The sequence below is a fragment of the Aethalodelphis obliquidens genome, unplaced genomic scaffold (genome assembly GCF_003676395.1).
Source record: "Aethalodelphis obliquidens isolate GAN/ISIS:26980383/991018 unplaced genomic scaffold, ASM367639v1 scaffold66, whole genome shotgun sequence".
Taxonomy (NCBI): Eukaryota; Metazoa; Chordata; class Mammalia; order Artiodactyla; family Delphinidae; genus Aethalodelphis; species Aethalodelphis obliquidens.
In genome coordinates this window covers 3099261-3120936 of record NW_020838010.1, presented here as the reverse complement: position 1 = coordinate 3120936, position 21676 = coordinate 3099261, and the positions used below count along the sequence as shown (strand labels likewise).

The window sequence follows — 21676 nt, the reverse complement described above, 5'->3', positions numbered from 1 at the left end:
AGACACAGACCTACTAGAGAATGGACTTGAGGATATGGGGAGGGGGAAGGGTAAGCTGGACAAAGCAAGAGAGAGGCATGGACATATATACACTAGCAAATGTAAGGTAGACAGCTAGTGGGAAGCAGCCGCATAGCACAGGGAGATCAGCTCGGTGCTTTGTGACCACCTAGAGGGGTGGGATAGGGAGGGTGGGAGGGAGACGCAAGAGGGAAGAGATATGGGAACATGTATATGTATAACTGTTTCACTTTGTTATAAAGCAGAAACTAACACACCATTGTAAAGCAATTATACTCTAATAAAGATGTAAAAAAAAAAGAGTTATTACATTTAAGCACTTGAAAAAGGCCTGGCACATAGGAAATATTCAATAAAAGTTAGCTATGTATTTTTAGTAGTATATATGCACAAACATACATATATTGTCATGATCATTTGCAAAATGCTCCTTTCTGTCTTGTTCTTTTATACAGTTGTAATTTTAAAATGAAGATTTTTGTCTTATTCTCAGGTAATTGGTCAGTTTTCCTTTCATGCTTTGAAATTATTTTTTAAAGTTACTATATTTTCAACAATAGAAACCTTATTGATTTGTTTTCCAATCATGTTTTCTTTTTCCATATTTGGAATTGATGCTCAGTCATGTGGGCTGGATGGAAAGGAGGTTGGCTTTGTCCTAGGTATAAAAGAACTTCTGTTTATATACAAATGGTTAGTGTATTCATTGCCAGTTATTCTCATCTATTAAATTATTTACCTTATTTATTAAAGCGCTACTTTAGTAGAGAAGGAAGGGAATGGGCAGGTAAGTGAGAGTGTACCTGCGAGTAATAAAACTACACTTGTTTTATTTTAAACTCTATAATTCAGACTTCTCTTCTTTTTTTTTTTTTTTTTTTTTTTTGATTTTGGTGTGCTTGTGAGAGGAGGTGAGCTCAAGGTCTTTTTACTCTGCCATCTTGCCCACTTTCCTCTATGCCACATTTTCTTTTTGTTTGTTTTGTTTTAATTTTTATTGGAGTATAGTTGCTTTACAGTGTTGTGTTAGTTTCCACTGTACAGCAAAGTGAATCAGCTGTACGTATACATATATCCCCTCTTTTTTGGATTTCCTTCCCATTTAGGTTACCACAGAGCATTGAGTAGAATTCCCTGTGACTACTCTAATTCAAACCGATCTTCCCGGACAGATTTGGGGTGAAAAGAGAGCTACCTTTTAGTGAATCATGCACTGGGCTTACATATATTTTACATATATATATGTAAAATAAATAAATAATATGTTCTATACATACTACATATAAAATACATTATAATATGTTGTCTATTACATATATATTATACTTACGTATATTATGTAATTTTGTAGCCCATATGAGAACTACCAATATTTTATTATAAGTAAAATAATCATTTGCCAATTTTTCTGTCTTATATTACAAAATATGTTCCTATGGAAAACAATTTGGATTTAACTGATTACCTGTTCTCTATAGCTAATTACAATAATTTTGTCATTGCTCAGTTTCATTTCCTCGAAGAAGAGGTGCATTTGTGGTATGTTTACATTGTCAAAATGAGGAAAGACGCTGGGCAAGTTTGAAAGCATGAAGCTGGTCACTGAAAGACTCTAATAAAAAGATTTTTTTTCATCAGTCTAGTAGTAGTCAACTGAGACCAGTAGAGTCCAGACATCTGCATCTTTAACTGGAAATTTGTTTAGTGTTTAATGCCAAGAAAAATGTGGGAGAGGTAGGCCCAGTGCGAAATTACATTTCCCCTGGTCTTTGGTTCTATAGCTATATAGAAACTCTGGACTGAATATGAAGTTCCATGTGTGCATTTCAGATCTGGAAGTAGAGCACTCTAGTTTAAAATAAAGTATTTTTTATCTGTGGGATTTATCTAAAACGCAAAGGTTTGGGGAATGTTCTTGTTGGTTTTAAAGAAGAGGACTAGGTAAACTCTAGGGAAAAAATTAGCTTTCAGGGATGAGCATGTTCAATAGCTCAGGTGGCAAATCTTGCTTTCTTGTTGTATTAACGTGATGAAGCCGAATAGGTCACCATCATTTCCAGACCCTATACACCACCTTTGGCTAATTTGTAGTCTGCTGTGTACCTAGCAGTTCAGCTGGAGGCTTTTTAAATCAGAGCCTTTAAATATACAGAGGAAGTTGTTGTGCTGGTGCTTGTTGGTAGGGCTGCTGTGTTCTTTCTTATCTTCCCAGGGAGTTTGGTCCCTTTGTTTAGCTTCTGTTTCATTTGTTTACAAAGTTATAGGCTTTGAAGTAAGCAGTTATATAGGACTGCCTAAAGAGAAGTGCAAGGCGAGAAGGTAAGCAATTATCCTTCTGACTTCACTACCTTATCTCCTCGGTTTCTCAGTCAGTGTCATTCATGGATTCTGCTTTTTTCTCTCGTAGGTTCTGCTCTGGCTTATTTTCTGCTATCCTAATTTTCTTTGGAAACTTACGTTGTTCTGTGCCTCCCACATTAGAAGCTGGTTCAATTTACTTTCTGAACATTGAGCTTTCATGGTGTTGCCTGATGAGTTGGTGGGAAATTTTTAAAAATAATTTTGATATGATAATTTAATGGCACATGTCACAGAATTTTTTCCTGTTTGTTCCATCGTAAAAGATTTTTGCGTATCTGATTTCCTTAATGTGGAGTTCCTGTCCTTAGGTGACTGCCCTTCTATAGATGTGGCATTGTGATCGCAAGGTTTATTCTATTAAGACTATGATAAATGCAGTGTTATCTAGCAGAGTAGTGAGGTAAATAGCTGAGCCCTAAGATTGTTTCAGTCGTCATAGCTGAAAAAACAGCCCTTTAAAAATAGTAATAACAAAACATACATACATCAGACATCATTCATAATTATTAATGACTTCCTCAAGATTTTTTTAAGTGTTGTAAATAAAGTTGTTCAGATTGCATTTATTTATTTATTTATTTGTTTGTTTGAACTTGTACCGGGGAAGAATAAGAGGAGTGAGCTATTTTTGGCATGGGCTTAAAGAAGGAAATATCAGTGTGACTGGTAACTGACACTTTTGTCAAGTTCAGTTTATACTTGACTGCTTGGACTTTTTTTTATTTCATTACTTTGGATTTTAGAGTTCTTGATTTGATATTTTTAAGAGTGACATCTCTGACCTTTTGGTTCTGAGCAGTGCGTTGCCCCTGAAATTGGTTGAGTCACTTCATATTCTTCTAACAGTGCACCAGCTGTCAAAGCTGAAGAGATCTGTCCCTTTTGCTTTCTGCTTCCTGAACCATTTTCCTGCTTACTGTAGTCGTCTACTATTTGTGGTAGGCTTTTTCCACATTTAGTATGTGAAACCTACCACAGAGTTTGACCCTTAAAGTGACTCAGTGTTGAAAGGCTTTGAGACTTCCACTTTGGTCCATGAAGGAGTAATTGGTATAAGACTTGTTCCTTTCTGCCTCACATACCCCATAAACAACTTGAAACTGGACAAAATATATGAAACAATGTTTTCAGACATTGGGCAACAAGTAGCACAGGACTGTGATCCCTGAGAAAAAGGGAACAAACAAAAGGAGCCCTACAGTCACCCTGGCTTTCTGTCTGTAGGCAGTTTCTGGCCCATAGCGTTGTGAGAGGGAACCCAAGCAGAGCCTGCAGTCTTGTTGAATTGATGAGACAGAGATAGGAACTCAGGGAGGCCTACCTAGATGGCAGGAATTTGTAGAGCAGAGTATTGGAAGGGGCAGCGGGAGCTAGTCAGAGAAATAGCTCCAGAAATCTGCATAAATGTCCCCTTTATCTTCGGCTGAATTATGAATCTGTGAATGTGTTGAGAGAAACACCATGGGGCTGGGCAAAAAACTATTGCTCAGGAGCTATAAGCTGAAAATTTGCCAGATCTCATATAGGACTGAGAGATATTTCAGTTCCCACAGCAAGAGTTGAGAGACCTTGTTGAACACCCAGAGCGTTCAGTAGAGACTCCAGAAGGGTCATTCCTTAGTAGTTGAGCTAACGTAGCCCTAGAATAAAGCATACTTTGAACCCAAACTAACAAAACTTAAAACCTTGCAAGCCTTGAAAAATAATTATCCACAAAAAATTTAGATGCACAACAAAACAAACTTCAGTACTCTTTGAAGGAAGACAGTAAGATCAAAACACTCAAGAATGTAATGATTATAATAGCTGATATCCCAAAAAATTACTAGACATTCCAAGAAGCATGTGACCTATAACCAAGAAGAAGTCAGTCAGTAGAAACTGAACCAGAAATAACAGTTACAGAATTAGCAGACAAGGACTTTAAAGCAGCTATGACACTATGGTGAACAATTGAAAGAAAAACATGAATATAATGAGGAAAATTGAAGACATACAAAGAACCAAACAGAACTTCTGGAGCTGAAAAGTATTACTATATGAAGTGACAGATTCACCGGATGAGATTAATAGATTAGACTGCAGAAGAAAAGATCAATGCATTTGAAGACAACAATAAAAGTGTCTGATCTAAAACAGAGAATGCAAAAAACTGAAGAAAAAAGAGAGAAAGCCTCAGTGAACTGTGGGACAATATCAAGCAGACTCACATGTATGTAATTGGAGTCCCAGAAGGAAAGGAGAAGGAGGAATAGGCAGAAAAATAGTTGAAGAAATAATGGCTAAAAATTTCCAATTATTATGGAAACTATAAACATATAGATCCAAGAAGCTCAATGAACCCTAAGTGGGATAAACCCAAAGGAACCTACTCTAAGACTATTATAATCAAATTGCTGAAAACCAGTGATAGAGGGATCATTGAAAAGAAGCTAGAGGGGGAAAAAAAGAAACAGTACATATGGAAGAACAAAGATAAAAAGTCATACACATCTCATCAGAAACAGTACAAGTGAGAAGACAATGGAATGACATCTTTAAAGTGCTAAAGAAAAAAAAAAGTACTGTCAACCTCAAATCTTATCTCCAATGAAAATCTTTAAAAAAATGAAAGCAAAAATAAATGAAGGTGAAATATATTTTTTCAGACAAAAAACTGTCACCAGCAGATGTGACCTACAAGAAATATTAAAAGAATTTCTTCAGGCTGAAGGAAAATGATACCAGACGGAAACTCAAATCTCTGAAAGTAATGAAGAGTTCCAGATAAGTGCGGTAAGTGTGGAATGGATATGAAAGACTTTTTCCTCATTTTTAAATTTTTTAAAAAGTTAAGTGTTTAAAGCAAAATTAATAATCTGTCACGGAATTTATAATGTATGTAGATATAAAAGGTATGACAATAGCCCCAAGGCATGGAAGGAGTGAAATAGAAGTATGCTGCTAAAGTCCTTACGTTATATGTATAGTGATGTAATGTTACTTGAAAGTAGATTACAATAAGTTAAAGATGCATCATTTGCAACCTGGAATAACCACCAAAAAAAGGTATAACTAATACGTTAATAATGGCGATAAAAATGAATACTAAACTATACTCATTTAATCCAAAAGAAGACAGAAAAAGGAGCAGAGAACAGATGGGAAACAGAAAGCAAATATCAAATATAAAGAACACAGCAATATGAAAGTTACATTAAATATAAGTAGTCTAAATAGTCCAATTAAAAGAAAAGACTGCATGAAAATGCAAGACCCAACTATGTACTACTGTCTGTAAGAAACCTACTTTAAGAATAAAGACACAGATAGTTTAAAAATAAAAAGATGGAAAAAGATATATCATGTAAGCACTAATCATGAGAAAGCTGGAGTGACTATGTTATTGTGAGACAAATTTGACTTTGGGACAGGGGGCACATTTCATGATGATGAAGTGGTCAGTTCATCAAAAAAGCAGCAATCCTAAAAGTGTATGCTCAGAGCCTCAAAACACATAAGGAAAAACAAAACAGATATAACTGAATGGATACATAGACAAAACCACAATTAGAATTGGCTATTTAAACACTCTTAACTCAGTAACTGATAGAATAAGTAGAAAACTCAGTGAGAAGATAGAAAATCTGACCAACACTACCAACCAAATGTAACTAACTGATATTTATAAAACACTGGACCTAACACTACCAGAATAATATCTTCTTTTCAAATTCACATACTACATTCGCTAAGACCACATTCTGGGCCATAACACAAACCTCAATACATTCAAAACAACTGAAATAATACAGAGTATGTTCTGTGATCAAAATGGAATTAAATTAGAAATCAATAACAAAAAGCTATCTGGAAAATTCTTAAATATTAGGAAATTATGCAGTATACCTCTAAATAAACCATGGTCAAAGAAGAAATTATAAGGGAAATTAGGAAATATTTGAACTGAATGATAATGAAAACACAATGTATTAAAGCTTGTAGGATGCATGACTTCCCTGGTGGTGCAATGGTTAAGAATCCGCCTGCCAATGCAGGGGACACGGGTTCGATCCCTGGTCCGGGAAGATCCCACGTGCTGCAGAGCAACTAAGCCTGCGTGCCACAACTCCTGAAGCCCACGCACCTAGAGCCCGTGCTCTGCAACAAGAGAAGCCACTGCAATGAGAAGCCCGCACACCACAGTGAACAGTAGCTCTGGCTTGCTGCAACTAGAGAAAGCCCAGCCCATGTGCAGCAACGAAGACCCAATGCAGCCCAAAATAAATAAATAAATAAATAAATTTTTAAAAAACTTGTAGGATGCAACTAACAGTGCTTAGAGGGAAATTTATAGCTTTAAAATAAGGATCTAAAAATCAGTAGTCTAAGATTCCAACCTAAGGAGCAAGAAAATGAAGAGCAAATTAAACCCCAAATAAGAGGAATAAAATATTAGAAGAGTAGAAACCAATAAAATGGAAAACTAACAATAGAGAAAAATCAATGAAACCAATAGCCAGCTCTTTGAAAAGATTAATACAATTGATAAACCTATAGCTAGATTGCTAAAGACAAAAAAGAGAAAAGATACAACTTACCAATATCAGGAAAGAAGGAATGGCTATCACTACGGATCCTACAGACATGGAAAGGATAATAGGGGAATATTATGAATAACTTTACGCCAATAAATTCTACAACTTAGATGAAATGGAAGAATTCCTTGAAAAACACAGATTACCAAAATTGACTCAAAAAGAACTAAAAAAGTCTGAATAGCTTTATATCTATTAAAGAAATTAAATTTGTAATTAAAAATCATCCCATAATTAAAATCTAGGCTCCAATGACTTCAATGATGAATTTTATCAAATATTTAAGAAACAAACCAACCTTGTAGAAAAGAGAGGATAGAATTCTTCCCAACTCATTCTATGAGGCTGACATCACCATGATACCAAAAACTGACAAAGATATTACAAGAAAAAACCACAGGCCAATGTTCCTTACGTACATATACACAAAAATCTATCACCAAATAAAAAAATGAATGTCAATCTTTGCCTTACAGTGTATACAAAAAGTAACTCACAATGGATCATAAACCTAAATGTAGAAGCTAAAATTATAAAACTCCTGGAAGAGAATAGGAGAAAATCTTCATGACCTTTGGATAAAGATTTCTTTTATTGGACACAAAAACATGAACCAGAAGAGAAAAATTGATAAACTTCATCAAAATTAAGAACATATGCTCTTCAAAAGATACCGTTAAGAAAATGAAAAGGCAAAACACAGGCTAGACAGCTATTTGCAATACATATATGTGATAAAGATTGGTTTCCAGAATATATTTTTAAAAACCTACAGCTCAATAAAAAGAAGAAAAACAATCCAATTAAAAAAATGAGTAAATGAGTTGAACAAGCACTTCCCAAGAGAAGATATGTGAATGAATATTAAGCACTTGAAGAGTTTCTCAGTATCCTTAGTTATCAGAGAGCTACAAATTAAAACCACACTGAGATATCCCTACACATTAAGTTGAATTAAAAAAAAAGACAATACCGAATATTGGTGAGGCTGTGGAGCCACTGTCACACTCATACAATACTGGTATAAGGTAATTGGTACAGCCACTGGAAATTAGTACAGCCAATTAGAAAATCATTTGACAGTTTCTTATAAAGTTAAGCATATGCCTACTCATGGCTCAGCAGTCCTCTTTGTAGGTAATTACCGAAGAGGAATGAAAAGTTATGTTCACACAAAAACTTGAATGCAAATATTATCATAGCAGCTTTATTTATAATCGCCCCAAACTGGAAGCAACCCAAATATCCATCAGCGAATGAGTTAGATAGACAAATTGTGATATATCCACTCAGTGGAATATTACTCAAAAATAAAAAGGACCAAACAACATGAATGAACATCAAAAGCATTGTTCTAAGCAAAAGAAGCTACACACGAAAGACTGCATATTGGTTGATTCCATTTACACGAAGTTCTAGAAAAGGCAAAGCTATAGTGACCAAAAGCAGGTCAGTGTTTGCCACAGTGCAGGAGTGTGGGGAGGGGGATTGATTGCAAAGAGACACAAGGGAACTCTCTGAGGTGATGGAAATGTTCTATACCTTGATTGTGGTTTAGGTTACCTGTATATACACGTTTGTCAAAATTCATCGAATTTTACACTTAAATGGCTGCTTTTATTGTATGTAAAGTATACTTTAATAAAGTTGATTTTTTAAAAGAAGCACTTTGGAGGTGAGGATGTCAATTCCATGTTTAAAAAAATCATAATCTCTTGGATATTTCATGATAGAGGTTCTTGAGAGGTTGAAGTGTTTTCCAAAAGGTAAAAGAGAAGGAGGAAGAAAGACAGCAAAGGCAACATAAGTTGCCCTGATACAACTGGTCTCAGTTGAGTACTTTGTCCCTAGATCCTGCGTTTCTTCTTCCCCCTAAAATGAAAAAGGCTTGCCGAATTCCTGCTGCAAAGCTGAGTCTATCCAGCTCCTTTCTCTCAAAGGAGCAAGTAATCCAATACAAGGACCTTAAAATCAACAGTTACCTTTCTAAACTCAGAAAACATGTGAAAAACAAATACATCACAGTTTTATTGCTGGTCTTACTTATGAAGCTGGCACATTACATGAGGTCTCCTTGGAATGGGAAACAAGATAAAAATCTAGAATGAAGAAGCTGAATAACTTTCCAGCTGTTTTTATATTTTTTTTTATAAATGTAACTTTTATTTCTATCTTTTAATTTATTAATTTATTTTTGGCTGTGTTGGGTCTTCGTTGCTGCGTGTGGGCTTTCTCTAGTTGCGGCGAGTGGGGGCTACTCTTCGTTGCGGTGCGTGGGCTTCTCATCACGATGGCTTCTCATTGTGGAGCACGGGCTCTAGGCACGTGGGCTTCAGGAGTTGTGGCACGCAGGCTTAGTTGCTCTGCAGCACATGGGATCTTCCCGGACCAGGGATCGAACCCGTGTCCCCTGCATTGGCAGGCAGATTCTTAACCACTGTGCCACCAGGGGAGTCCTGTTTTTATATTAGTGTTTAAATCAATCAGCATATTTATTTCCTACAAAAGGATGGTAGAAGATGGGTCATTAGCTGGGGAGGTAAGATATAGGGACAAACCTAAACCAAACCAAAACAACAACAAAATCCTTAGTTGTTTTCATTGTTTTGTCTTAAGTGTTATGAATTCCTTGATCATCCGGCATATAAATGATCAAATGGCAGTACCAAAACACAGTTCCACAGAAGTTTTTAATGGCATAAAAAAAGTAAAAGTTGACTGTATCAATCACCATTCATTCTAAAACCCCTGGATCTAGTTCCCCTAGTTTTCTTACTTTTGCTTATATTGAGTTCAGAAATCTTAGGACTTCAGTACAAGGTCATCTTTTTTGGCCTGGTCTGTTTTATATTAAAATAACTAATTCTTTTCATAGTTAAGGCTGAGTCTCAAACTTTAAAGCTCTTTGAACAAATGGTTTCAGAATAGGAATTCCAAATAGAAATTATTTCATTTTGGAAATCGATAGCAATTTGTCATTTAAAATTTATTTTATGAGTTAGATTTTCAGATAATAAAGATTTATGATTTGTTCCTATTATCAGAAGAAAACACATAGTTATTTCATCCTTCAAGTGCTACCAGATATTAAATTTAATACACTGCAGTGTAAACTAATAAGAGAAAATATGTGCAAATGTAGTATTTTTTTTCCCAATGCACTGCCGTTCTCATCTAATTTGGGACTTTAAAAATGAAAATAATAATGAGACTATCTCAATTTATCAAGCCTGAGACTGATTTTTTTTTTTAGTTTACTGAAAATTATTGATTTGGTCTTGCTAAAAGGAAGAAATGGTTCTTTCAGTTCAAAAATTGGCAGAATCAAGGTAATCCTTTAAAGTATGCTTGTGATTCGGCTGTTTGTGTGTCAGTGGTGATTACCCTTAATTTACAAGACACACACACACTCAACCTTCCCAATCATCTGCAAGACTTTTAGACTGCCTCTCTTCCTCTGGCATTTGCCAGTTAAATTAGCATTATATATATAATATATATAAATATAACACTGCTATGATAGAATTTCTGGGAACACCAGGCAGAGAAAAGTAGTGAAAGATTGGTAATTCCTGATTCCCACTTTCAGGTGTTTGTGGTCTTCTGTACCAACTCATGCTGTCTGTTTAAGGAGTGTCTCCTTATTTTCCTGAGCCCCATGGGATACAGGCTAGTTACAAAGGTTGGAGGGAGCAGTGTGGTATAAGGCTGTAATGGTGATATAATGTATTTTCCTTACCTGCAGTAAAGGATTGGTGTAGATGAGAAAGTGTAAAATGTTTTGGAACCTTACCTTCTCTTCCCACCCACCAACCGTATACCTCCTTCTATTCCTCTCCTTTCAGGGCTTCCTATCAATTTGAATTTCAAATTATCTGAAAGAGTTAAGCATCATTCATTCATTAATGATTCATTCATTCATTCATTCAAAAGCCTCATTAAATAATACAAATTACTTAAACAATCAGATCGGCACCTAGCTAAATAGTTGTTAACCAATGGTAAATGGGAATTTTGATTTGGTGGAAATTTGTAGATATTAGAACACCTGAGTTTGATGAAGGCTGGCTAAGCAATAGGAAAAAATGAAGGTTGCAAGGGAGTGAGAAAGGGTGTTGGGAGGCCATGAAAGATAAAATGTCAGATTTTGGTATGGGCTTCTAATGGGAATGGTATAGAAGCTTGCAAACTGGGTCTAGTGTTTCTAGGCCGATCCAGTGTTTCCAGTTTGTCCTGTTATCGTCTCAGCTAATTTCTCTTTCCCCTTCTGAGAGGAGGAGGAGGAGGAAAAGGAGATTTGTGCTTAGGCTAACCTAGGTGGTACTGTGTAGTGTTCATGTGGTATTCCTATTCACTGTTATTTTAGAAGACATCTAGGTTTGCTACTCACAATTTTAATTAAAAAATTAAATCAGTAGTGAGAAATTTTGGAGAACTAGCCAGGTTCTAACACTAACCAGTTGACCCTACACTATGCCTAGATAGCTTTTCGGTTTTCACCTGTAAAATGAAGAGGCAATAGAGTCTCTTCTTTTAATCTCTTAAAAGCTCTTTCAGCTAATAACCTTAGATACCTTATTACATAAACTTTGAACTATGTGCTAAAGTTCTTGTTAGCGATTTGCTATGGACTGAATTGTGTCCCCACAATATTCATATGTTGAAACCCTAACCCCTAATGTGACTGTATTTGGAGATAGGGCCAATAATGAGATAATTAAGGTTAAATGAGGTCATGAGGATGGGGCTGTGATACAATAGGATTAGTGTCCTTTTAAGAGATACTAGAGAGCTCATGTGGATGCTCGCTCTCCTTCTGAAGTTCAGAGGAAAGGCCATGCGAAGACTAAGCAGCCATCTACAAGCCAGGAAGAGAGCTCTCAGAAACAGAACCATACTGGAACCTTTATCTCCGACTTCCTATCCTCCAGAACTGTGAGAAAATCAATTTCTGTTGTTTAAACCACCTTGTCTGTGGTATTTTGTTATGGCAGCTCGAACAGACTAATATAGGATTTAACCATAATTGAGTATATTTTTACAAATTGAATCAGTTGTTTATATAGTCTGGAAATGAGATATATAGCTTGTTTGTGTTGAAATAGGACATGAAAGGTTTTAACCTGGTTGTGCAGGGAAGACTCTGCCATTTCTGTGTTTCTCTGAGCTTCTAGATACTGTGGAATTATGGTATTGAGTTGGATGTTATGAGTAATACAGTTGGATTTTTTGAACAGAGTTGGTGAGGAACCTGAGTTCAGTTGAAAAGCAACCATTATTTGATGACAGAAGAAAAGAACGAAGCTAGAGGACTTCTCTCTTTTCCTGTATCTACCTACAATATAAATAACTTTGTTGAATACCCCTGTTACAGTAATTAGTATATTGGTGGGGATTGACATTGTGTTGTTAATGTTACCGCCTACAAATCTCATTCTAAAGAAGAGCAAATTGCCGGAATAGGGGCTTGCTAATATCTAAGCGTATTTTTAACCCGTATTTGCCTTGGTATGGCAGGGGAGATAGGAGTTATGGTTAAAAAATTAAGTAAATACACCTTTTTCATAGTTGTACCCCTCTCCCACAAACATATTTCTAATCTTTCCTGGTCTGCATCAGTAGAATAGTCTCAGAAGGGGGGCACAGGAAGTGGCATGCAGCTTAGACTGGGGAGTATCCTGCTCAGATTTACATTGCTTTTCTGGACTTTTGCTGATTCCGTGCAACTACATTTCCCCTGAGAGCTACTATTGACCTGATAGTACTGGCTGCCAGTTGGCAGGGAAGATTTACCTAGATTAGGTGGTTATTTCCTGTTCCTGTCTACAGGCTTGGAAAAATGGAGAGAGTTTACTTTCCTCCAAACATTTCTCAGAACATAGTGGCACAAACTGTTCAGAAGTGGGAAAATTCCTTAAAAAGCTATGTCTGGTTACCTTCAGATAAACATTTCCATTAATATTTCATTTCATTTTGAGCCCCTTTCTGGTTTGTAGTATTTCTTCAATATATATAGGTAGCCTCAAACCATACGGTAAAAGTATTTTCCAAAAACATTCACTTTTTGTCTTACTATGAACTGTTTTCCTTATTTCCTTGTCATTGAGTAATCAGCTCCTCTCAACAGGCTCAAATCCCTTTTTCTACTTTGATCTGTCTCTGATTATGCTGATGTCTTATGTCCTTTTGTGAACTCATACATGTTTTAATAACAACATTTAAGAATGAAATTGCCTATTTCTTCCCTCTGTGTGTTGGGAAAAGAAAAACCTTTGTTGCTATGTTTAGATGATATGTATTGAATGTTCCCATAATCATTGCCCTGTGTAAAGTAGTTATCACACACAAGATACAATCTCTCATGCTCCGTGGTGTTTATTCTGTTTCAGTCTACTTTAAAATGCTTAACTTCCTAAGTTCTTTTCCCCATTAAGTATTGCTTTTAGATATTTTGGGTTTTTTAAATTTCCATATACATGTTCTTTATAAAAGACATTGGATGGGCATTTGCAAATGAAAAATTAGAGTCCCAGATTTTGAAGGAATAGTTTTATTCTGTCTACTAAAAGTCTGATTTCTTCCATCTTCAGGCATCTGTCCTAAACACAGTGGGGTTGTCAAGTAGCAATCCCTCCCATCTTTGACACAGATACTTCCCTGCAATACCAACCCCCAAAGAGGATGTTTCCTGGGGCAGGTAAGGAACAGGGAGAGTACAGATGATTCTGTATCTGCTCTACCTCTTACGAGGGCTCTTGAGAACATATACTCAACAGTGCCTAAAATTCATAGAATGTTAAATCTGGAAGAGACAATAACAAGTTATCAAGACTGGCAGACTACATCCTGGTCCCTGAAAGTGTTGTGTACTTTTACATCTTATTATGGAGTGCCTGGCAAAATGCAGGCCACGAGCGCCTGGCAAAATGCAGCTTATCCTCTAGCACCCTACCCTCTGAGTGAATCATCCCTTCATCAGTCATAGCACAGCCTAATAAGAAACTGTGTATAATTTCTCCCACTATGTGTTTGAATGCCCTCCAACACATTTCATAGTGTAGTGTTTAATGGTGTTCTTTTTTTATTTACTCTACAAATTTTGAATGTTTGCTTGAATAGACAGGATTATAGTAAGAATGGCGTACATATCTATTTTAGTGGGATAAACAAGAGGATTGAAGGTAAAGTACTTGTAAATGACTTCCATGTTTTGATAGGAAATGAATTCACTCATACTTTTAGGTTTCCCCTCAAGTCACTGAGGAAGAGAATATACAACTTAGTTCTGTGTTATTGAGAAACCATCAATGGAATTTTAAAGACATGTTATAGATATATCTGTTACAGTACAATCCACTTTGTTCTGAATCTGCCAAGGGATGTGTCTTACACACAGCTCTTTTGTATAGGCATTGCTGTGGGCAAGGATTGACCTCTTACTGTCCATTTACTGGTTGCTGACGTTGACTCTACCAAATCAGAAGGTGAAAAATGAAGAGGTGAAATTCATCTTTAAAGATAACGTGTGTGAATTTTAGGATACTAGTATTTGTATGAGTAATAGAAGAATTGGTGAGAAAGTGATCCCATCTAATACTTATCTTCCTGATCAACTACTAGTCAGGAGCAATTAGAGATAAATTTCAGCTGGAGCACTAGAATCTTGTCTCAACTTATAAGATAGTATATATGATGTAGAAAGCAAAACAAAAACAAAAAACCCTGGAATTTACCTTTTGCTTTTTATTTTAGGGCCTTTAGTGTCGGTCATCCAGCATGTGAATACTAACATTGACAAAACTTGGCCTTGTACTTAGTCATCTTTTTCAATGCCTCTGGGCATTTGGCTCTTGGAAGGAGGTAATTCTTAGTACTGTTCCCTGGTTTGCATTATTTATTTGGGAACCTGTCTGCCATTGTGGTTACTTGTCAGAACACAGCATAATTTAAATGTTCAAGGTGGGTGATTGAAGTACTTGAACTTTTTCCCCAACTGCTGATGACTGATTAGAGAGTACTCTAAATAAAGAATGTGTTCTCCAACTTAACAGCATATTATAAGAGATATATGACACATGGTATATCCCCCCAAAATTTTAATTTTTAGAAAACAGAAATGTATTATATTTTACCAATAATACTGTGAATACTCATATTAACAGGAACCATCCCCAACTGTAGGGTATTAATCTTTTTACAAAATGTCCTAAAATGTATAAATTAATTTATTTCATAAAATCTGACAAAGTTGCTTCAGTTTAGAAACGAATTGCTTTTAAACGTAACCATTAATTGAGACTATCAGTGCTTTGCTGCAGAATCCAGACATCTACTGTATTAAACTTCATTTAAAACTATATTACCCTTCTTAAAACAACAGTCAAAACAACTAAATTATTTTCTTGTTGCCATTTTATTATAATTGATATTTTGATGTTTGATGATTGTATTTGTTGGCAATAATTTTATCTGAAAATTAAGATAAACTTTCTGGTTTCAGAGTATTACTTTGTTAATATTTGCTGTTGTCCTTCACCTCTCCAAACCCTACTCGTTCTTCTAGGCCAAGCTGAAGATGAACAAACTCACTGAAATTTTCTCCTATCCCAGCAGCTTAATTTATGGCATTTTGGACATGGCTTATAGCACTTACTTCCTTTTGCCTTGTGTTAGTTAGCTGTGAACATGCCCTCCTCCTGTACGTTAGTTAGCTGTGAACATGCCCTCCTCCTGTACTGGCTCCCAGAGAGCAAAGACTATGTTTTAGGCAACTGTGTATCTCCAGTAGCACCTTTCACAGTGCTTTGTACACCCCCCCCCATACATTCAGTAAGTATTTATTAAATCTGTTTATTTTTTCCCCTGATTTTCTAGACTAGACTTAGGAATCAATCAGTGACTTGAGGTTTAAATGAGGAATGAGGTAGTAATGGCTCTGTAGTCAAGATTGGCCAGGTTTGAGTTCCTACTTCATGATGTATTAACTGTGGGACTGCCTCATCTGTAAGATAGGAATGTTAGTAATAGTATCAGCCTCCCAGAGTTGTTGATGAGGATTAACATAGATAATCCGTTAAGACCATTTATTGGGCTTTCTGACATATAGAATACATTCAATACAGCATAGCTATAATTGTTGCTAAATGCAGTCCTACTGGGCTACATGCTAAGCCCCCGAGGGCCTGTCTTCTGGTCTTTATAGCTCAGGCACCTAAGCTTGATATAGTAAATATTCAACAAATACTTCTTTTAATTGAATTGATTGATTTACCCTATTTTTATCTTCCATTACAGCCCACTGTTTGTAACATGGAAGATTGGTCGAGACAAAAGATTGCGTGGATGCATAGGTACTTTTTCTGCCATGAATTTGCATTCAGGACTCAGGGAGTACACACTTACCAGGTGAAGACCAATTTTTGTTACCTCTGCTTCTACATTTAAAAAAAAAAGAAAAAAACTTAAGAAACTTGAACCTGATACTTTAACTCCTTTTTCTTTCCTGAACTGTCAACATTCTTGACTTCTTTCGTGTCAGACTTTTTTCTTTTCTTCGACCATTTGCCTTGTCTCTGATAAAATGTTATTGATATATATTATCATAACATAAAATACTGTGATTACGTGTATTCTGCCATAGATGTCTTAAAGTGTTTTTTTTTTTTCTTTCAGTGGCCATCTTATTTTGTATAACTTGAAAATCAATGACCAAATATCTATGGGTTACTTAAATGTATTATTTCCATAATAATAGTCATTGTGTCTTCTTTGTTAGGCTTTAAAAAAATTGTTGATGTCTATTCCATCTCACACATTTTGTTACACTTTTATGTACTTTTGGAATTGAAGGGAGAACCTAAGAAGAAAGTGATGCAACAGCCTGGCAGCATAATCATTCACATTCACACTTTACCCAGAATTAATTGCAGCTTACTTATTTTGTTTCATCCAACACAAGGACAAAGTAATGAATGCCTCATTACAGTTGTTAAGACTTTGTTCTTAATTTCTGAACTCACAAAAAGCTATCTAGCATGCCATCAGATTTTTTTGGTTCAAGTTTAGATTTCTAACAAATTGTGTTCCAAAATTATTTCAAAAGAGGAAAATTCCTTAAATAATAAGCTATTAGCAAAGGAATTTCCTGTTTTTGTTCATATTTCAGGGTGATTATCTGATACAGTTTCTATAGTTGTAATATGCACAGTGTCTGTCCAACAAGAAATTGGTCCCTGCTGACTATTGGTACTTGTGGCAAGTTGCTCAATCTCCAATAGATAAAGTAGTAATTATAGTACTTTGTTCTACATACTTAATAGGAGTATTAGGGAGATGTCAGGGGAATGAAGTAATAATCACTCACTGCTTTGCTTCAGGATTAATGTTGGGGAAGATTCATTATTTTACTATAGAATTGCACAAATGCTGCTCATAGCACCAGTTAATAAAATGCTGGCAACTGAGTTTAGTATTCTTATATTTGAAGACGTAGCTCACAGCTACAGGATTTTCTCAGCTTACACTGAAGCCCAGAAAGAAAAGGAAAGGCTTGGAGGGTCATGTTCATTCTTAGATTTTCACAGGTATTAGAAATGGGGTGTTTGGACTTGATTAAATAATAATTAGGCAGAAAGGGGGTTGAAACACACATTCTGGAAATAACTACAACTTACTAAAGATAGTACAGTTATAAGTCTAGGCGTGTTAGATTTTTTTTTCCCTGACACGAAGTACCATGGACTCATTTTGGGACTTTAGCAAATTCTGCCACGACAGGTGCATATGAAATTACATTTTAAATAGCTAATCAAAGGCAATTTATTATATATTTCCTAAAATAAGTTGTTATGAGGAATACCACTTCCTTGGTATTGCTTGAAAAAAGAGTTCTATGGCCAAATAAATTTTGGGAACACGAGTTAAACAAATTTAAACAGCTCTGCTCACTGCAGGGTTTCTCAGAACCTTTTATGTTAATAGTGTGGTGAATCTCTGAGGGATACGGAATGCAGCATTTCCCAGACTTCTTTGACTACAGAACCCTTTTATCCTCCCACCCTCGTGTCTTATGCCATTAGTGCTCCAAGGAACACATTTTCAGAAACAGAAGTATGTTATAAAATTTCCATTTTTCTTTATAGTTGGGGAGCCTGAATTGATAGTATAGAAAACCTTTGTACTTTCAAGTGAAATTGTGGCAGAAATCCCAGTATCAAATATTATATACTTTAGAAATCCTTAGTAGTAGTAACTATAGTAGCAATTTGTTTTTACTTAAAATATGAAATTCTTTTGCCTACATGGATAAAAAGGGGTGAAAATATCCAGTTTTTCTGGACTTGTGAATCTGTCTCCTAGGGCAATTACCAGAAGAATTATAGTATATTTTTTCTGACAATAATATGATTCTGAATGAATCATTCAAATAGTTGGACTTAGAAATTTGCCTACATTTGTATTTGTATTTGTATTTGTACATATACAGGTGTAGTCTATGGCTCTTCCTGTTTACTTTTCAGCTTTTTCCCCCATGTTTCTCTACAATTTCCTGAAATTGTATACAGCACATTAGAGAGAGATGTGTGTTTGTGTGTGTATATACACATATATGTACCTGGTCTTCTCATTTTTGTTTGGCTTCATTTCTTTTGCTTAATATGATAATAAGAATGAAGTTATTTGGAAGAGACGAACAAAGAAAACAAGCCTTAAAATATACAGTTGCTCTTTTTTCTGGATTCATTTTAGAGTCAAAACTGTGGCATCATTTAAAAAAGTTGCAGGATAATGTTTTTCAGTCCCATAGGGCACTTATCATTTCTACATGCTGTTGTTATTAGTGGTATTAATAGCTACCATTTACTAAGAAGTTACTACATGTCAGACACTGCAGAGGAGCCTTTATATGCATGGTCCTCACAACAACTCTTAGGTATTAATATCCACATTATAAAAATGAGGAAACTGAGATTTAGATAATTTAACTAGTACACCCGCTCACACATCTAGTTAGTGGTAGAAACAGGATTCAAACCCAGGCCATCTGACTGCAGAGTCCAAGCTCTTAACTACTACATTTAAGATAAGATAAAATAAAATTTTCTGAGAATATATGTTTTGGAGCTTCATGGTGAAAATAATGAACTTGAAAGCAGGTTCCTATAAATTGTTTAATCATGGGTCAATAATTCTTCAAAAATTCTAGTTAGCAGTTAAGACTGAAATTTTAGAACATTATTTTAAATTCCAGAAAAGCCATAGATGGGATCATAAAGAGTATATAACTCAGGGTTGCATAGACTAGTCAGAAGAAAATTGACTTGGATTAATACTGTAGAAAAGGATAATGCTTATTACAAAAATGTACTACTGTATGGTATGAAATTGTGTTCTTTGGCTACATGTAAATAATGGATTAGACTTCAAGAGGAATACAATTCTTCCGAACATAATAGTGGTGATTCTTGGAGTCTGGTCTTAAAACCTATAAATCATAAAACTTATAAATGGAATCAAATGAACTTAGGGTATTTGGGATAAAAGGGAAGGAGAGAGCAAAACAAAAAATAAACAGTGAAATTAAAGACTCATCAGGTATAGGTGTCGTTTTAAAAAAAATTAGGATATCTGGTTACTCACTGTCTTCATCTGTGACTAGATAGATTATTGTTCAGTTTTCATAACGTTACCCAGCTATACTCTTTATTTTTTATTGTAAAATATGCATACCATAACATTTACCACTTTAACCAATTTTAAGTGTATAATTCTGTGGCCCTAAGTACATTCACATTGATGTGCAACCATCCACCATAAATCTCCAGAACTTTTTCATTTTCCCCAACCGAAACTCTGTACCCACTGAACACTAACTCCCCATTTCCCCTTCCCCCAGCCCGACAGCCATCCTTCTACTTTGTCTCTATGAATTTAACTCTTCTAGGTGCTTGCTTCACAAAAGTGGAATCATACAGTACGTGTCCTTTTGTGACTGGCTCATTTTCATTTGGCATAATGTCTTCAAGGTGCATCCGTGTTGTAGCATGCGTTAGAATTTCCTTCCTTTTTAAGGCTGAATAATATTCCACCGTATGTATCTACCACATTTTGTTTGTCCATTCATCCATGCATGGAAACTTGGGTGGCTTCTACTTTTTGACTATTGCACATAATGCTACTATGGACATGGGCACGCAAAAATCCGTATGAGTACCCTTTCTTTTTTAAAAAGCTAACCATTTTATAGAGGATAATGATCTAGTTTGTTTGTGGTCCCTTAATCTCTAAAACCTAAATGTAAAAAATGACCAGGTACTTTTTAAATGAAATGCCTATCCTGGATTAAGTTTTTATGTATAAATATACTGTTTTAAAATGAAACTACTTGTCATAGTCAAGTTTTATGTTCTCCTAATTGAAATTTTGATTTATTGTAGACTGGAATAAGACCTTATAAGTAGGCTGAGGATTTCTCCCAATTGTAAAAATACATAGTTTCTGTGTAGGTAGCAGGAAAACTTTGTGAGAATTACCACATTGAACTATTAAATAGACTATTATTTCCTTGACCTGAGTAAAAGCAGGAAAGATTATAGCAAATAAGAAGCAGGATGGAGAGCTCAGAATTATTGATAGAAGTTTATCCATGGTGAAATTAAAGTTCACAGATTAGTGTATTTATTAGTGGTCAAAACTTCAAGGTAGAAATATTCTTTGTCCCACTTGAAAAAGAATAATTTCTAGTACTCATCAAGCTAGTTGCATTAGTGGCTTTTACATGTTAGAAAGCAAAGACAAATTTGTTTCCTCTTTTTTAGTACTTAGATTATATAGTTTTATAAAGAGGAGAATTACAGTTAATATAGACGAACACAAACATCTCAGTCAAAGAAAATTCCTTAAAATCTTGGTTAATAATTTTCCAGTGAAGTGTAGGTCTATTTCTTTCTCTTTTTTTTAAATATCTTTATTGGAGTATAATTGCTTTACAATGGTGTGTTAGTTTCTGCTTTATAACAGAGTGAATCAGTTATATATATACATATGTTCCCATATCTCTTCCTTCTTGCGTCTCCCTCCCTCCCACCCTCCCTATCCCACCCCTCTAGGTGGTCACAAAGCACTGAGCTGATCTCCCTGTGCTATGTGGCTGCTTCCCACTAGCTATCTACCTTACGTTTGGTAGTGTATATATGTCCATGCCACTCTCTCACTTTGTCACAGCTTACCCTTCCCCCTCCCCATATCCTCAAGTCCATTCTCTAGTAGGTCTGTGTCTTTATTCCCGTATTACCCCTAGGTTCTTCATGACCTTTTCTTAGATTCCCTGTATATGTGTTAGCATACGGTATTTGTTTTTCTTTTTCTGACTGACTTCACTCTGTGTGACAGACTCTAGGTCCATCCACCTCACTACAAATATCTCAATTTCGTTTCTTTTTATGGCTGAGTAATATTCCATTGTATTAGGTCTATTTCTTTATGTAAATTCAAGTTGATAGTACTTTTTCTAGTATATGTAAGTGATTGATAGATGTGTTCTTATTTCATCAGACAGGAATATGGCCTATCATCACGCTTAAAAGACTGTCTTTCCTTTCTTCCCCCTTTACTTGGTTGTTCTTAGCCGTCTTGGCAGTGAAATAATTATGCAGGTGCAGGCAGTGTCTGGAGCTTGATTCAGAACTATGCCACTTTGTTGCACTGCTTAATTCTGA

At 35.5% G+C, this 21676-nt stretch overlaps 1 protein-coding gene across 1 annotated transcript in view; it reads left to right on the top strand.

The window, feature by feature from the left end:
• Window positions 1-21676, top strand: part of AMMECR1 (AMMECR nuclear protein 1) — a 108115-nt gene that overhangs the window by 35205 nt on the left and 51234 nt on the right. Inside the window, 1 exon segment of the mRNA XM_027089509.1 lies at window positions 16254-16364. Within this exon segment, the coding sequence (XP_026945310.1) occupies window positions 16254-16364 (111 nt within the window).